Genomic DNA, 14,019 nt, shown 5'->3' on the forward strand with positions numbered 1-14,019 from the left:
TTTATAGTCAATCTGCAACCCAAATTACTCATTAGAAAGTATGTTTTCTGAAAGTACATTGCAAAAGTCCAGTTAAGCAATAAGATGAACATTTCTATAAAAATGCAACCTTGGACTTAATAAATAAATTAGCTTTATTTATTATTGCTTTATATTTAGAAACAAAAGATTGCATTCTCAATAATTAAACAGATTGAATTACCCTATATATTTGAATTCCACTTTTCACATTTTATTTGCTTTGTCAACAATTTGCAGAGTCTTAAAATGTACCCATCATTTCACTTTTGTACCTAATAAGATGTCAGATGCGCAGTCTTGTAGTTCTTTACATTTAATGATCTGAAATGTAAATGAAGAGAAACTTTTTAGACTTTTGTAGAATATCACTGTACAAATTACAAGAGTTTTTGTAACAATGAAATACTGTGGTACACTCAGTCCTGTAATTAGATTTAATGACTTGAATCCTCATGAAGTCAAATTTATTTCAATAGAGCTCTGCATGAGAGTAAGAATCTACACTAGCAAATCCAGTTACAGGATTATGGTCCAAACATCAGAAGATAAGCTCTCCATTAGAAAGTACATAAAGAATTGTAATTCAGTGGGGAAGCAGATGACTTGAAAAACATCTTACTATATTTCTTAAAATCTATGAGCTATGAGCTTCATACTTATAATAAATTCAGTTCACATTCTATTAGACTTAGGAATAATGAACCCAAAATAAATACACTCTTTAAAATTCTTTGCAGGGAAATAGTAGTGCAGAATTTGAAATACTAGTTTTGATTTCTCTCTTTGGAATTTCTGTTGGATATGTGAAATTTTTCTCTTTACAAATATTTTTCATGAGTCCAGGATAACTGTATTTGTGAGCACATAGTGATACCTCACAATCAGTCACCCCCTTTCAATTTTGAAACCTACTTCTCATATACTTAGGGGTTTTTCCCAATAAAAACATTTCATTTGGGAACGTGAATAAATAATTGTTGATAAAACAATAATACAAACAATTACACTAATAAGAAGGCTATTCAGACCATTCTTTTTGCCTTTTACTAGTTTAAAAACACCACTGCATAAATAGAAGGTTGTACTTTCTTACACTGGTGTTGGTAGTTACCACGCTTTTTGGTGTATCAAAAAGTTACTTTCAATTCTTTCTTACTTTCCATTAGTAATGAAAAGCAATGTGGAGTAATATGTAGCTTCTGGTTCTGCCTTGTCAGTGTAAATAAAAACTTCAAAATATCCCTGCAACTTAAAAAGTGATTATCCAAATGCTGATACATGGTGAAATAAAGTAAATAGAACAGCAATGGGTGAGTAAGGGAGGTGTATTTCTTAGACTTCACATATGGTATGTAAAAGACAAATCACAAATATGAAGCAGATTTCTCTAAGATAGTTTTTCAAATTTTAATCAAGTATTTCTAAAATATTTCATGTTACACATGGAGTATGCAAAATAATATGCTTAACTCTTTTACATGCAGTCTTAGAAGTCTGCATTTGAAAGCGACTTCTCTAAATAACTCTGAAGAACAGTCTTGATTTTTCTGCTTGAATTACAACACAGCCAAAACCAGAAAATTTGTTTAAATATAGGAGTTATAGCTTAGTAAGACCAAAAGTAAAGAATTACATCCTTATCTACCTATACACATGCACTGTGTACTATAAATCTCTTCTATCGTTGCACAGTACATGTTTGTAGTTAGGAATCCAACTTGTGTGCCATTGTTCCAGAATCTTCACAGGTTTAAATATTCTGTTTGCCAGCAGAGGGAGCCAATTTTATTCCATAAACAAGGGACAACAAAACCAGATTTTGTTTTAAACAGGAACATTCATGGTCTTTTTACATTTATCAAGTCAGAAAAGAATAAAACCCAACAATATTTCAGTGACATCTGTACAGCATGATTTTGAAAGTCTCTGTGATAGATATATAGTAACCTGAATTTACAGAAGAGAGTAGGAATAAATTTGGAAAGCCAAGTTCCTTATACATTTCTTATCCTTTTGTTAATAATTTTTCCCTTCATTTATTCAATTATTTTAGACAGTAACATAAAGCTGCGCTAATGACTTTTGGTAGTCAGCATACATGAAACATGAAATCAAATTAAAGGAGCTTACCTTGTGACATTTAAAGTTATTATGCTTTTAACGGGTCTGCTTTTTGGTCCAGCAGGAGGATGAAAAATCTTCCGTTCTTTATTAGTTGCAACAGCCTCAGATTTTTTAATTACATAAGGGTCAGAGGAATGGCTTGGGTAAGGATCAAATGTGCCTCCTTTCATGCCCCCTGACTGATAAAAAGAAGAACTTTTCAAAGTGCCAATCTACAATATAATTGAGTTAATTAAAATATTTTTCATGCAAAAGCAAGTAATAATACTAAATAACAGACTGCATCACATATAAAACAAACAAACAAACATTCCTTAAATTTGCAGTGGAAACTTTAAGGCAAATTTTAGTCATTATTTTGATTAATTCTTCGTTTTAAATGTTCCTCCATAATTCTGGATTTTGAGGAAAAGATCTTAAAAATGTTACAGAAAAAGTAAAAACATAACTTGCTAAAATGAGCTATGTTGTGGCAAAAAAAAAAGGAATTCCCATGTCACTAGTACACCTCCATGTCCAGTACTGTTGCAGGGATTGTTACACACAGCAGGGCTTAGGCCAACCTGCGTGACTAACCTGATCTCCTTCTATGACAATGTGACCCACTCAGTGGATGAGGGAAAGGCTGTGGATGTTGTTTACCTGGACTTTAGTAAAGCCGTCAACATCGTTTCCCACAGCATTCTCCTGGAGAAACTGGCTGCTCACGGCTTGGACAGGAGTACTCTTTGCTGGGTAAAAAACTGGCTGGAAGGCCGGGCCCAAAGAGTGGTGGTGAATGGAGTTAAATTCAGTTGGTGACCAGTCACAAGTGGTATTCCTCAGGGCTCAGTACTGGGACATGTTCTCTTTAATATCTTTATCGATGATCTGGACGAGGGGATTGAGTGTGCCCTCAGTAAGTTTGCAGATGACACCAAGTTGGGTGGCAGTGTTGATCTGCTGGAGGATAGGAAGGCCCTACAGAGGGATCTGGACAGGCTGGATCCACGGGCCGAGGCCAATGGTAGGAGGTTCAACAAGGCCAATTGCCGGGTCCTGCACTTGGGTCACAACAACCCCACGCAGCGCTACAGGCTTGGTGGAGAGTGGCTGGAAAGCCGCCCGGCAGAAAAGGACCTGGGAGTGTTGGTGACAGCCGGCTGAAGATGAGCCAACAGTGTGCCCAGGTGGCCAAGAAGGCCAACAGCATCCTGGCCTGTGTCAGGAATAGTGTGGCCAGCAGGACTAGGGCAGTGACCGTCCCCCTGTACTCAGCACTGGTGAGGCCCCACCTCGAATACTGTGTTCAGTTTTGGGCCCCTCACTACAAGGAAGACATTGAGGTGCTGGAGCGTGTCCAGAGAAAGGCAACAGAGCTGGTGAGGGGTCTGGAGCACACGTCTGATGAGGAGCAGCTGAGGGACCTGGAGTTGTTCAGCCTGGAGAAAAGAAGGCTGAGGAGAGACCTTATCGCTCTCTACAACTACCTGAAAGGAGGGGGTAGCCAGGGGGGGGTCAGCCTCTTCTCCCAAGTAACAGATGATAGGACAAGAGGAAATGGCCTCAAGTTGCACCAGGGGAGGTTTAGATTGGGTATTAGGAAAAATTTCTTCATTTAAAGGGTTGTCAAGCATTGGAACAGGCTGCCCAGGGAAGTGGTTGAATCATCATCCCTGGAGGTATTTATAAGATGTGGTGCTGAGGGACGTGGTTTAGTGGTGGTTTTGGCAGTGTGAGATTAATGCTTGGACTCGATGATCTTAAAGGTCCCTTCCAACCTGACGCTTCTATGATTCTATGATTATTATCAATATGCTTTCTGACATACAGGATTGAACACTGCATTGGCTTTTCTTGAAACATTATGTCCACTAGTACTAGATAAAAACCATGCAGAGACCTGATTAATTCTTTGCAATCCCCCAGTACAGCTAAACCCCACAGTCTGCTGAGGCTGCATTCCTGAAAAGTGCAGCAGTAAGCAATTCAATCAACACTAAAGCAATTTTCCCAGTAAGAATTTATATAGCAGAGAGGGAAAGTGTGTAGTAGCTTGGGAAGTACACATAAAATTAAATTTACGGAGAAAGAATATATGGGGTGAAGGATGGGGAGCCTGGCGCAGGACCACCAGCACCATCAACCAGACAAGATGCTGACTTTCCAGCTGCTAACTTTTCTGAACAGATTTCCCTTCGGAAAGATCTCAGCTGCCTCATCTGACATGCTGAGAGAGTTGGGGTTGTTCAGCCTGGAGAAGAGAAGGCTCTGGGGAGACCTTATAGCAGCTTTCCAGTATCTGAAGGGGGGCCTATAAGAAAGCTGGAGTGAGACTTTTTAGTGCATGTAGTGATAGAACAAGGGGGAATGGCTTCAGACTGGAAGAGGGGAGATTTAGATTAGATATCATGAAGAAATTTTTCACTAGGCGGGTGGTGAGCCCCTGGCCCAGGTTGCCCAGAGAAGCTGTGGCTGTCCCATCCCTGGAGGTGTTCAAGGCCAGGCTGGATGGGCTTTGAGCAACCTGGGCTGGTGGGAGGTGTCCCTGCCCATGGCAGGGGGGTTGGAACCAGACGATATTTAAGGACCCTTCTAACCCAAAACATTCTATGATCTATGAGGCCAAACACCTAACACAATTATTCACGTGTAAGCATTTTTGCTGCCTCTTTCTGAACAGTTATATTTTCCTTGCTATCATCATCTTCCTCAGATGAATCAACGTCAGTGAAATAAGTCAAGGGTGAAGGACATAATAATAGGAAAATAGTGGTCAGCAGAGCACAGTATTAAATGACTGACAATAGAACTCCAAAATGAAGAGCTGAAAAGGGACAGATTAAGGGGTGTTACTGTATTAGGTATCTGAAGTCATTTACGAGAGAGATATTTATGTATCTTAAACCTATGTCAAAGTGAAATTAAAGTTTAGCCTACGGTGAATGGCATAAATTTAGTATCTCATCTCAAAAAAATGTATCAAGATGGAATGCTTTACGGAATGGAAAAATATCCATTTAGACTTTAAGAAAACAAAGTAAATGGAATCGTATCTGTCCCGGTCTGAGGTAAAACAGAACCAATTTTGTTCAGTAACTTCACTTCTTAGCTGGGCCTCTTCTAACTACTGAAATTAACAGCATATTGTGCAGACACTGTTCACTCCCAGAGTGATAAGACCTATGTTTATAGCTGATGCCCAGGCATGGGATGCAGAAAGGCTCTTCCTTATACTCGTTGCTCTAACCCCCAAAGGCAGCTCACTTTGTTATTTGCCCCGCTGGAGGGTGGGAATCGGAAAAGCATAGTGGGGTCCCACCTGCGGGGAGGAGCGGACAGGACAGGTGACCCAAAACTGACCAACGGGGTATTCCATCCCATCTGCCTCATGCTCAGCATAAAAGCTGAGGGATCAAAAGGTCGACCCTCTTTCTTCAATGGCCAATGTCTGAGGAGGGCTCTGTCCATCTGCCTTTCATCCCAGTCCTGATCCTGAATCCAGATCCAGAATCCAGTTCCCATCTGTCACTGAGTCCAGTCTGGGACTTCCCCAGTGCCAGCTGACGTGACTGTCATCCTAGGAGCTTGATACGGTTTTGTATATATTTCATTATTTTCTTTTTATTTTATTATTAATGGTTTATGAAAGTAGTTTAGTTCCTTCTAAACTCAAAGGGCTCTCTCTTTGAGAGGTGGAGGGAGTGTCTGTCACTCGCACAGTGGCCAGTTCCGCCCAAACCACAACAGTATCTTTAGTAAGAAAAATAAGAAATGAATAGCAAAACTAAACACTTACCTCTATCTTCTGTACCATAAGCAAAGCTTTTAACAGGAAATATCTGAATATTTATCTTTTGTCTCCTGTAGCTATAAGACAAACTAACCTTTTTAGCAGGAGAACTTGGTTTGAAAGGTGGTGCAATTGGCTTCTCTGGAGGTGGTTTCTTCACAGGTGGCAAAGGTTTGTCATTGAAATAGGGATTCATGTCAAAATACTCCTGGGGATATAGATTTAACTTGAAAGGCCCTCCTTTAAGCAACCGTTTATGTTCCTCTTGCGCCTTCTGTAAAACAAACACTTTGAAAGAAACAATCTTGAGGATTTTTACTGTATGTTATTCTAAGAGAAAAATGGAAAGCATTAAATTTAGTCTTGGAGAATATTCACTCTAACTTTATTTGCTCTTGTTTGATGCCAGAAGTATTTTAAATACCCACCATATATAATGGAACATAGATCCATTGGCCAGGAAGCACAACAATCACTGCAAAAGTATGGTAGAAAAATGTCAGGAAAAGCCTTATGCATTTAAGATGTGTCCAGCAGTATTGTAGACCTGTTATCTTGGGCACATGTGCATACATACATGCTTGAAAATTCTGCCTGCATACATCCCAGCTGCTCACGCTTGTGAACCCTGGCCACTACGTTTCCCAGACTCTCAGCACATTGCTAAGCTGAGCTTCTCTAGGAATTGGTTTTGTACCATGGGAGACATTGACTATTCTTCCCAGATTCCATTTTAAAATAAACCAGGTTAATACATTACAAACAATTTAAAGACAAGTATAAAATGTACCACCAGTAATACAGTATCACCTGGCAATTCATGCTAATGTCTCAGAGCAAATTCCTTTTTTTTCTATCCAGTGGAAACAATCCCTCCTCCCTCTTTTCTCTATTCTTATTTTCTGCGCTGGATGCTCAGTTTTGAGTCTGAATTTGTCTCAACTGCAGGTAGCTGAATTGTTTCTTCTAATCCCATTCTTACCCTAGACCAAAAAATGTCCTCCTGCTGCTATTTTTCGCTACATATGATGAAAATATACAGGATAACTAAAATCAGTGCAAGCAAATTTATGAGTTTGCTTAGATTTATGAATTTATATGGAAAAAAGTAACAAGATTTTTTAATTTAGCATCTAGGATAATGAGGTCCCATTCTTCTGACAACAACACTGAAGTATTATTGTTTTTGCTATTGGCATTGTTTGGCCATTACTGCATTGTAGCTTAAGGTCTCCAAATAAAAAATGAAGGTCAAATCCTGAATGGTAGCACTTCTGTGCGATACTGCCAGATGTCTCAAAGAAAAAAATAATAAACAAGCAATACCTAAGTGTTTTTTTATACAGGATGGTCATTAATTTGTTTTCCTTCCTCCACCTTGTAAATAAACATTAGTGATTTCAAACTAAAGGAAACACCACAGGGAACAAAATGTTCAGGTAAATTGTAATAAATGATCAGAACACTAATACATCATAAAGACAAATATTTTTACCTTTGCATTTATTCTTTCTACTTCATACCCATCAGGTTCATGTGGAAATTGTTCACCTATGGTAAGGTTCGCATAACTGTAAAAAGAAAATTAATTATGTAGGTGTTCAAAACTCAAGAAACATTTCATAAAATACTCTGCAAGAAGCAATATTGTGAAGTTACCCATATCCAGTTCCTTTCTTTCCTGGATTAGTATAAAAGTTCTTTCCAGGAGGAATGTATCTTTCTCTGGCTTTCAGTTGTGGACTGAAGTATGCATACGAACCTCCTATGGTTCCATAATAGCTGCCAAGTCCACATCTAAAAATAGCAAGTGAACACATTAATTAATGTTTTGCAAATATTTCAGGCTTTCCATATCTAGTGTGCTAAAAACACAGTAAGTAGAAAACCCAAAGAATATATACATTTCAAGAGTTAAACATAAAACCAGATCAGATCCACCACCTGTGGATCTACCACTACAGCAATTCCTCACACAGAGTTACGGACAAAAAAGAAACAAGATGGCAGCAGAGATGAAGTTTTAAGGTATCTTAATAATATAAGTATACCTAAGAGAGGTTGTTTTAATTTTGCCCCAACAAGGTGAAGTAACACTGATAGAGACAGATTCACAGAGACCCAGAGGAATAGGTTAAACAGACTCGATGTTTGATGACAAGAGGAAAGTCTTTCCCACAAGTTTATGGAGCACAGTAAGTTAGTGTGGGTATGATAAGAGGCAGGCAACGTGGGGAGCCTGTCTGAAAGATTTTTTTCTGGGATGTGGTAGGAGTAGTCAACTTTCTGTCTTGTCACAGAAGGAAAGTAAAAGGAAGCACAGCTCATTTAGGAGAAATGCCTCTGCCTACAAAGCTGCAGGAATTCACGAAGACTGATCTTTAAAGACCAACTTGAAAATCAGTATTTGCTAACAGGCGTATGACACGATCTCAAAGTACACGATCATAGAGCCACTAAAGGAGAAAAGCCGAGACAAACTAATGAAATAGCTGAATGGCAATTTGGTCCACTAAGCTGCAGCTACGGTGGTCAAAAAAAAAACCCCAACCAACCAACCCTCTGTCCCTGCACCCCAAAACCCCCAAAGAGAATAAAAAAAAATAAACAGAGGCTACTGTATGAGATCTGTCAACTCCTCCAGATAGCAGAGGTAATCTCCTTTGCCTCTACTGTCTGCAATTACAGTGGGGAGAGAGTGAAGTGTCTCAATGAGTTCCTACTTAGAAAGGCCATTAATGGATACTGACGGGCTTAGGATGCCAAGATAACATTTGTCTTCTTTGCACAGAACACTAACCTGCCTTTTCATTACCCTCCATTTATTTAGGGACTTTATAAACCCACATATAGAAAAAAAAGGGCAAACTGACAATGCACAGACAACCTTTATTTTAGCATTTCCTGGCTCTTCAGTGCTTTATTTCATATTCTTTAAATGTCACTTCTGTGAGTAGGCTTTTTATATGCCAGTGACAAAACAACAAGAGAACAGACATATGAAGAAAAGAAAGGTCCAGGCTTCAGTCACATCTTCAGAATATGACATCTTTGCAACCTTTCCATTTGCAGTCGACAACAAATGCGGCTTCATTGTAAAGGAAAGATTCCCAAGAGCTGTTTATCATTCAGGCAGCCAAGAATAACAACTCAATGAACAGCAACAGACCTCTGCACTGATTCTGTAGTTATGATGGGAGTCAGTTTGGGATATAAGAAGCATATAATTGCTCTCCATAATTGCTTCAGGATTCCATTAAAAGACAACCTCACCACTTTCCCAGCCTCTGCTTTGTATGACACAGCCAGTACAGATTTAGGGAAGGATAAAGACAAAAAAGAAGCTGTCCTAAAGTTCATGTCTAGAAGTATTCAAAAGTCTTACAACAAGAGTAAGAGCACAAGCTGCTGCCCCCACAGCCAACAAGTGCATTTGTGGAGGCAGTATATGGAAGTGAGCGCATTAGCAGTCTTCGCTGTAAGCAAGAGACCCGAAGTCTGCACCTGGGTTGTGGCAATCCCAAGCACAAATCCAGGCTGGGTGGAGAATGGATTGAGAGCAGCCCTGAGGAGAAGGACTTGGGAGTGTTGGTTGGTGAGAAGCTCAACATGAGCTGGCAACGTGCGCTCACAGCCCAGAAAGCCAACCACATCCTGGGCTGCATCCTCAGCAGCGTGGCCAGCAGGGCGAGGGGGGGGGGGTTCTGCCCCTCTGCTCCACTCTGGGGAGACCCCACCTGGAGTACTGTACCCAGCTCTGGGGCCCTCAGCACAAGAAGGACAAGGACCTGTTGAAGCAGGTCCAGGGGAGGGCCATGAAGATGATCAGAGGACTGGAGCACCTCTCCTATGAAGACAGGCTGAGAGAGTTGGGGATATTCAGCCTGGAGAAAAGAAGGCTCTGGGGACACCTATAGCAGCCTTCCAGTACCCAAAGGGGGCCTACAAGAAAGCTGAAGAGGGACTTTTTAGCAGGGCATGTAGCGATAAGACGAGGCATAATGGCTTCAAACTGGAAGAGGGGAGATTTAAATTAGATATTAGGAAGAAATATTTCACTTTGAGGGTGGTGAGGCACTGGCGCAGGTTGCCCAGAGAAGCTGTGGAAGCTCCACCCCTTGGAGGTGTTCAAGGCCAGGCTGGATGGGGCTTCGAACAACCTAGTCTGGTGGGAGGTGTCCCTGCCCATGGCAGGGGGGTTGGAACTAGATGGATCTTCAAGGTCCGCTCCAACCTAAACCATTCTATGATTCTACGAAAGTGAACAGGACTCTCATTGACTGACATGGATTTGAAATCAGTGCCTAGGTGTTTCTAACAGTTAAACCCTTATAAAAAATTTGGTTGCTCTAAAGTCAAGTTGTATTTGAAAGAAAGTTTTGAACAGTTTTTTACACATTGCCCGTCCCATCAGAAATAGCACACGTATACCCAACAGAAAGCCTACAGACCATGTCTTACATTCCTATTAAAAGCTAAGATGTTCCTGTAACTTACAACAAACTCTCCAGAAGCAAATCTGCAGAAAGATATGACTCAATAGAACCATGAGACAGTAAGTACTAGGCCCTGTACAAAGACTGAATCCTCCTGTCTCTTATTGCAGCAACAACAGCAAAACAAGATTGTATAGTTATAAATGAGTAACCAGGCTCTATCTGTTTTTCACATGTAAATAATAGTTATATGACACCATTGCATTCGTGTCATTTTGTCATGCAACTAATATTCTGCAAACAGCAAAGATGCATTTATTTTAATATTCTGCATATATTCCTCAGCTCCGCAACATTTTCTGATCATCCTATAGGATAATTGACATTTTTTCTAGCCGAAAGGTAATGGATATGGATTGGCTGAGAGGAAAACGTTGCACCTGGACAACGGCCCTTTTTCCTACTGTTTATGCAATATATATGCCATCTCTATTTTGGGAGGCTCAGAAATGGGAGGAAGAAGATATTGTATCCGACAAGTTCCAACAGACTTCCTCCTAAATTAAAATGGAATATTCATTGTTAATTATCCAGACCCTTTTCCCATAGCCATCTTAATTTTCATCAAAAATAAAAAGCTAAACTTTAAGAAAACTCTTTACAGCAAAAAACCAGTAGCTAAGAGCAAGCGTTAGAACCTGATTTCTACCTGTGTTCAGCCTTCCCTCTGTTCACTCGGTACTAACACTACATTGTATGAAACAACAATATTGTACTCTCATTACAGGTTTTATAAGAAATAATCTGTGAAAACCATCTTTAACATACAGAAAAGAAGAAAGCTCAACTTAAAACATTTTTACAACACTTACGGCAATTTGTCTCCATTACTGGGAAGGAAAGCTTTGCCCAAATTTTTCTTTGATTCTGCCAATCTATAGCGTCTCCTTAGCTGAACAGGGTTTGAGTAGGCTTCACCATCGAAAATCCTCACAAACTGAGGCTCAAAATAACCTGCCTGCAGAGCTGACAATGTTTTGGTCCCCCCAGGTAACATCTGTCTGTTCTTGCTCGCAGCTTCGTTAAAAGGGCCTTTAAAAAAGTAAGCACTGTAAATAACTGTCCGGTGTTAGCGCAGCTCTTAGCCTACGTTAAAAAACTAAAGTCTGGATCTGGGTGGCTCAAAGAATGTACTACAGAGCATTTAACTTGGAAATCATGCACGTAAATGGTTGTGTCTGAAAGACAATGCTGTGAGAAGGTATTTGCAGCACCTAGTTTTAGTTTTCTAACCCTTGCACTTGCTTTACAGGCAGTGGAGAGAAATTGGTTACTCCAGACTACAATTCAGAGCTGGAGCTAATTTATATACTACTAATTTATATACTACAAGTAATACTTTGGAGGAGCATATCTCTCTCCCACCGATTACAGGCCAGGTAGAATAGCTTAAGTGCCTCCAGTTGGGTTTTGAATCCCCAGCAGCTCAGTGTGACAGAAATGTGACAAGCAGGGTTCTGCTGGACATATTTATCACTGACACCACTCCACATCAGAAATGCCTTTACTGGGAAGCCAGGATTACTTTGTGTTATTACTTCAAAGCAGCTACTGAGGGTTAACCTCTGTAACCTCACTAATTACAAAAATTACCTTTCTCAATGAGTATTAACATTAAACAACAAGAAAAGGAGAACATTCTTTAAGAAGACAGGATGGGGAATCTCACACATGTGAGTCAGATCAGAACAGAAAAAGAATTGCAACACTAATTTAAAAATAATGACAATGTAACTGTCAAAAGCAGAAAACCTGCTGACAGAGCACACAAAACCCACTGTTGTTTTTCACAAAATCAGGAAAATACTGGTAACTTGCAGATAATTAATATTAAAAAGAAATGTATACACTAAAAGATTTTTATCAATCTATTATGCATACATATTTTTCAGTTTTACTGGATTTCTCCTTTCTTTGATATATTCATTCCAACATATCAAGCCTTTCTCTTAATAATGAAGGCCTGAGCAAAGAACATGCATGAAAAAGCAGTTCCTTTTAACAACAAAAAAAAACATGTTAGAAAATAGTGATTCTGAAAGTAGATGAATCCTAGACGTGGTCCCTATCACTTAAAAGTGCTTAAAATTAAACATACTTACGCATATAATGTGATACATATTTATCTCCTATGGTAATATAACCCGTCTCGCTGAAGAGGCCAATCCTCTCCATATCACTTTTCCCTTCCGCAGGCATGGCTGGATCTGTGTGACAGGACACTGCAATAAAAACGTTGAACTATCCTTGCTTTTTTGTTCTACTGCAAAAGTCTATAAGCAGTCCACACCTGTAAGCAAAAAGTTTATTTAAGGAAAATGCAAGAAGTTTTGGTTAAAAATATTAGCAATAAATGTAATCTGAAGAAAGTAATCTACAATATGATTGACAGCTTTGGTGCTCATAGGACAAATGGACTATGTGGGATTTAGACACCATTAAATCTCCTCTGCTAAACAAATTCAAAACATGGGGGGAGAGAGAAAATCAAATGCATTTGTAATACAACTGGTGCAACTCTTACTGAATTTACATAGTTTGGGTCAAAATCTTCAGAATACTAAGACGAGAGGTTTCGGTGGCATTAACAGCTAGTAATAAAACATGCTGAGCAGCCTCCTTCTTCATCTTGGTGGTTATCTCTAGCAATGGTTTTTGGTCTCTCTAATAATGGTATAGAAAGCGTATGGACAAATCTGGCGTAAAACATAACAATGGGATTTCAGAAGCTGTCTAACTAATCAAAGACCTGGTCATGGTAAATATCTCCAACTTCTTAATGCAAATGATTTACAGTAAGTGTTAGTTTTTCCTCATCATCACCCTCACTGGAGCCTGACAGAGCTAAGGAAAATGCCTAGTCAACAAGCCTAAGGAACTCAAGGGCTTGAATGGAGAGCAGGCTTAGCACTAGTATTCCCAGGGATCTGATTCCCAGAGTGGAAACTAGTAGAGATGGGAATCAGAATCAGCTAGAGGAAGAACTGCATTGAGGAGGAAGATAACAATATACAGCAAATTCACCAGGAATGGAAATTAAGGTAGAAGAAATTGGTTAATAATTTAGGAAAGCTATTTCTTGAAAGTCATTAAATACAAGAATTACCAAAAAAATCAAGGATATGCAAACAAATAGCTGAAGTGTCTGTGTCCATACAGCTCAAAAGAGAGCAGCAAAGTTAAGACATTAGGGTGGAATACAGATTAAAGACAACGGAGTTCAAGTCCCATGTTGGCATATGGGGGCAAAGGCAAGATGGAAGAGAGGAATGAAAATAACTCAGGCAGCAGAAAACTCTGAGAGATTAATACCACACATTAGCTGTATCTGGCATGATACAGTGGGTGCAGCAGCACAGCAGTGGAAATCTATATAATAATACAGATTTTATACATTTTATGATAAAAATAATATGCTGGAACACTGTGTACGGTGCAAGGGCTAGCCGCGTTTTCCTTATGCTCAGCACACCGCATTGACAGCATGCAGAAATTTTGAAGCACTTTTTTTTTGCATCATGTGGAGGTTCATACAGTGTAAAATGCACCATCATTTCATCAGACGAACTCAGCACTGTTCTTTGATTATTGGTAGATCTAGACGCT

The 14,019-nt window shown here is 39.6% G+C and overlaps 1 protein-coding gene across 1 annotated transcript; it reads right to left on the minus strand.

The window, feature by feature from the left end:
* Positions 1-293: 293 nt before the first annotated feature.
* CFAP96 (cilia and flagella associated protein 96) lies at positions 294-12,624 on the minus strand (the record flags this gene model as incomplete). The annotated part of the gene is made up of 7 exons (XM_082482488.1): positions 12,516-12,624; positions 11,226-11,445; positions 7,577-7,714; positions 7,413-7,488; positions 6,012-6,191; positions 2,152-2,324; positions 294-342 (listed from the first exon to the last, which is right to left on the minus strand). The coding sequence occupies exons 1-7, from the start codon at positions 12,610-12,612 to the stop codon at positions 294-296; spliced, it is 933 nt and encodes a 310-aa protein (XP_082338614.1). The 5' UTR covers positions 12,613-12,624.
* Positions 12,625-14,019: the final 1,395 nt, after the last annotated feature.

Source organism: Vanellus vanellus (assembly GCF_965231255.1).
Source record: "Vanellus vanellus genome assembly, chromosome: 4".
NCBI lineage: Eukaryota > Metazoa > Chordata > Aves > Charadriiformes > Charadriidae > Vanellus > Vanellus vanellus.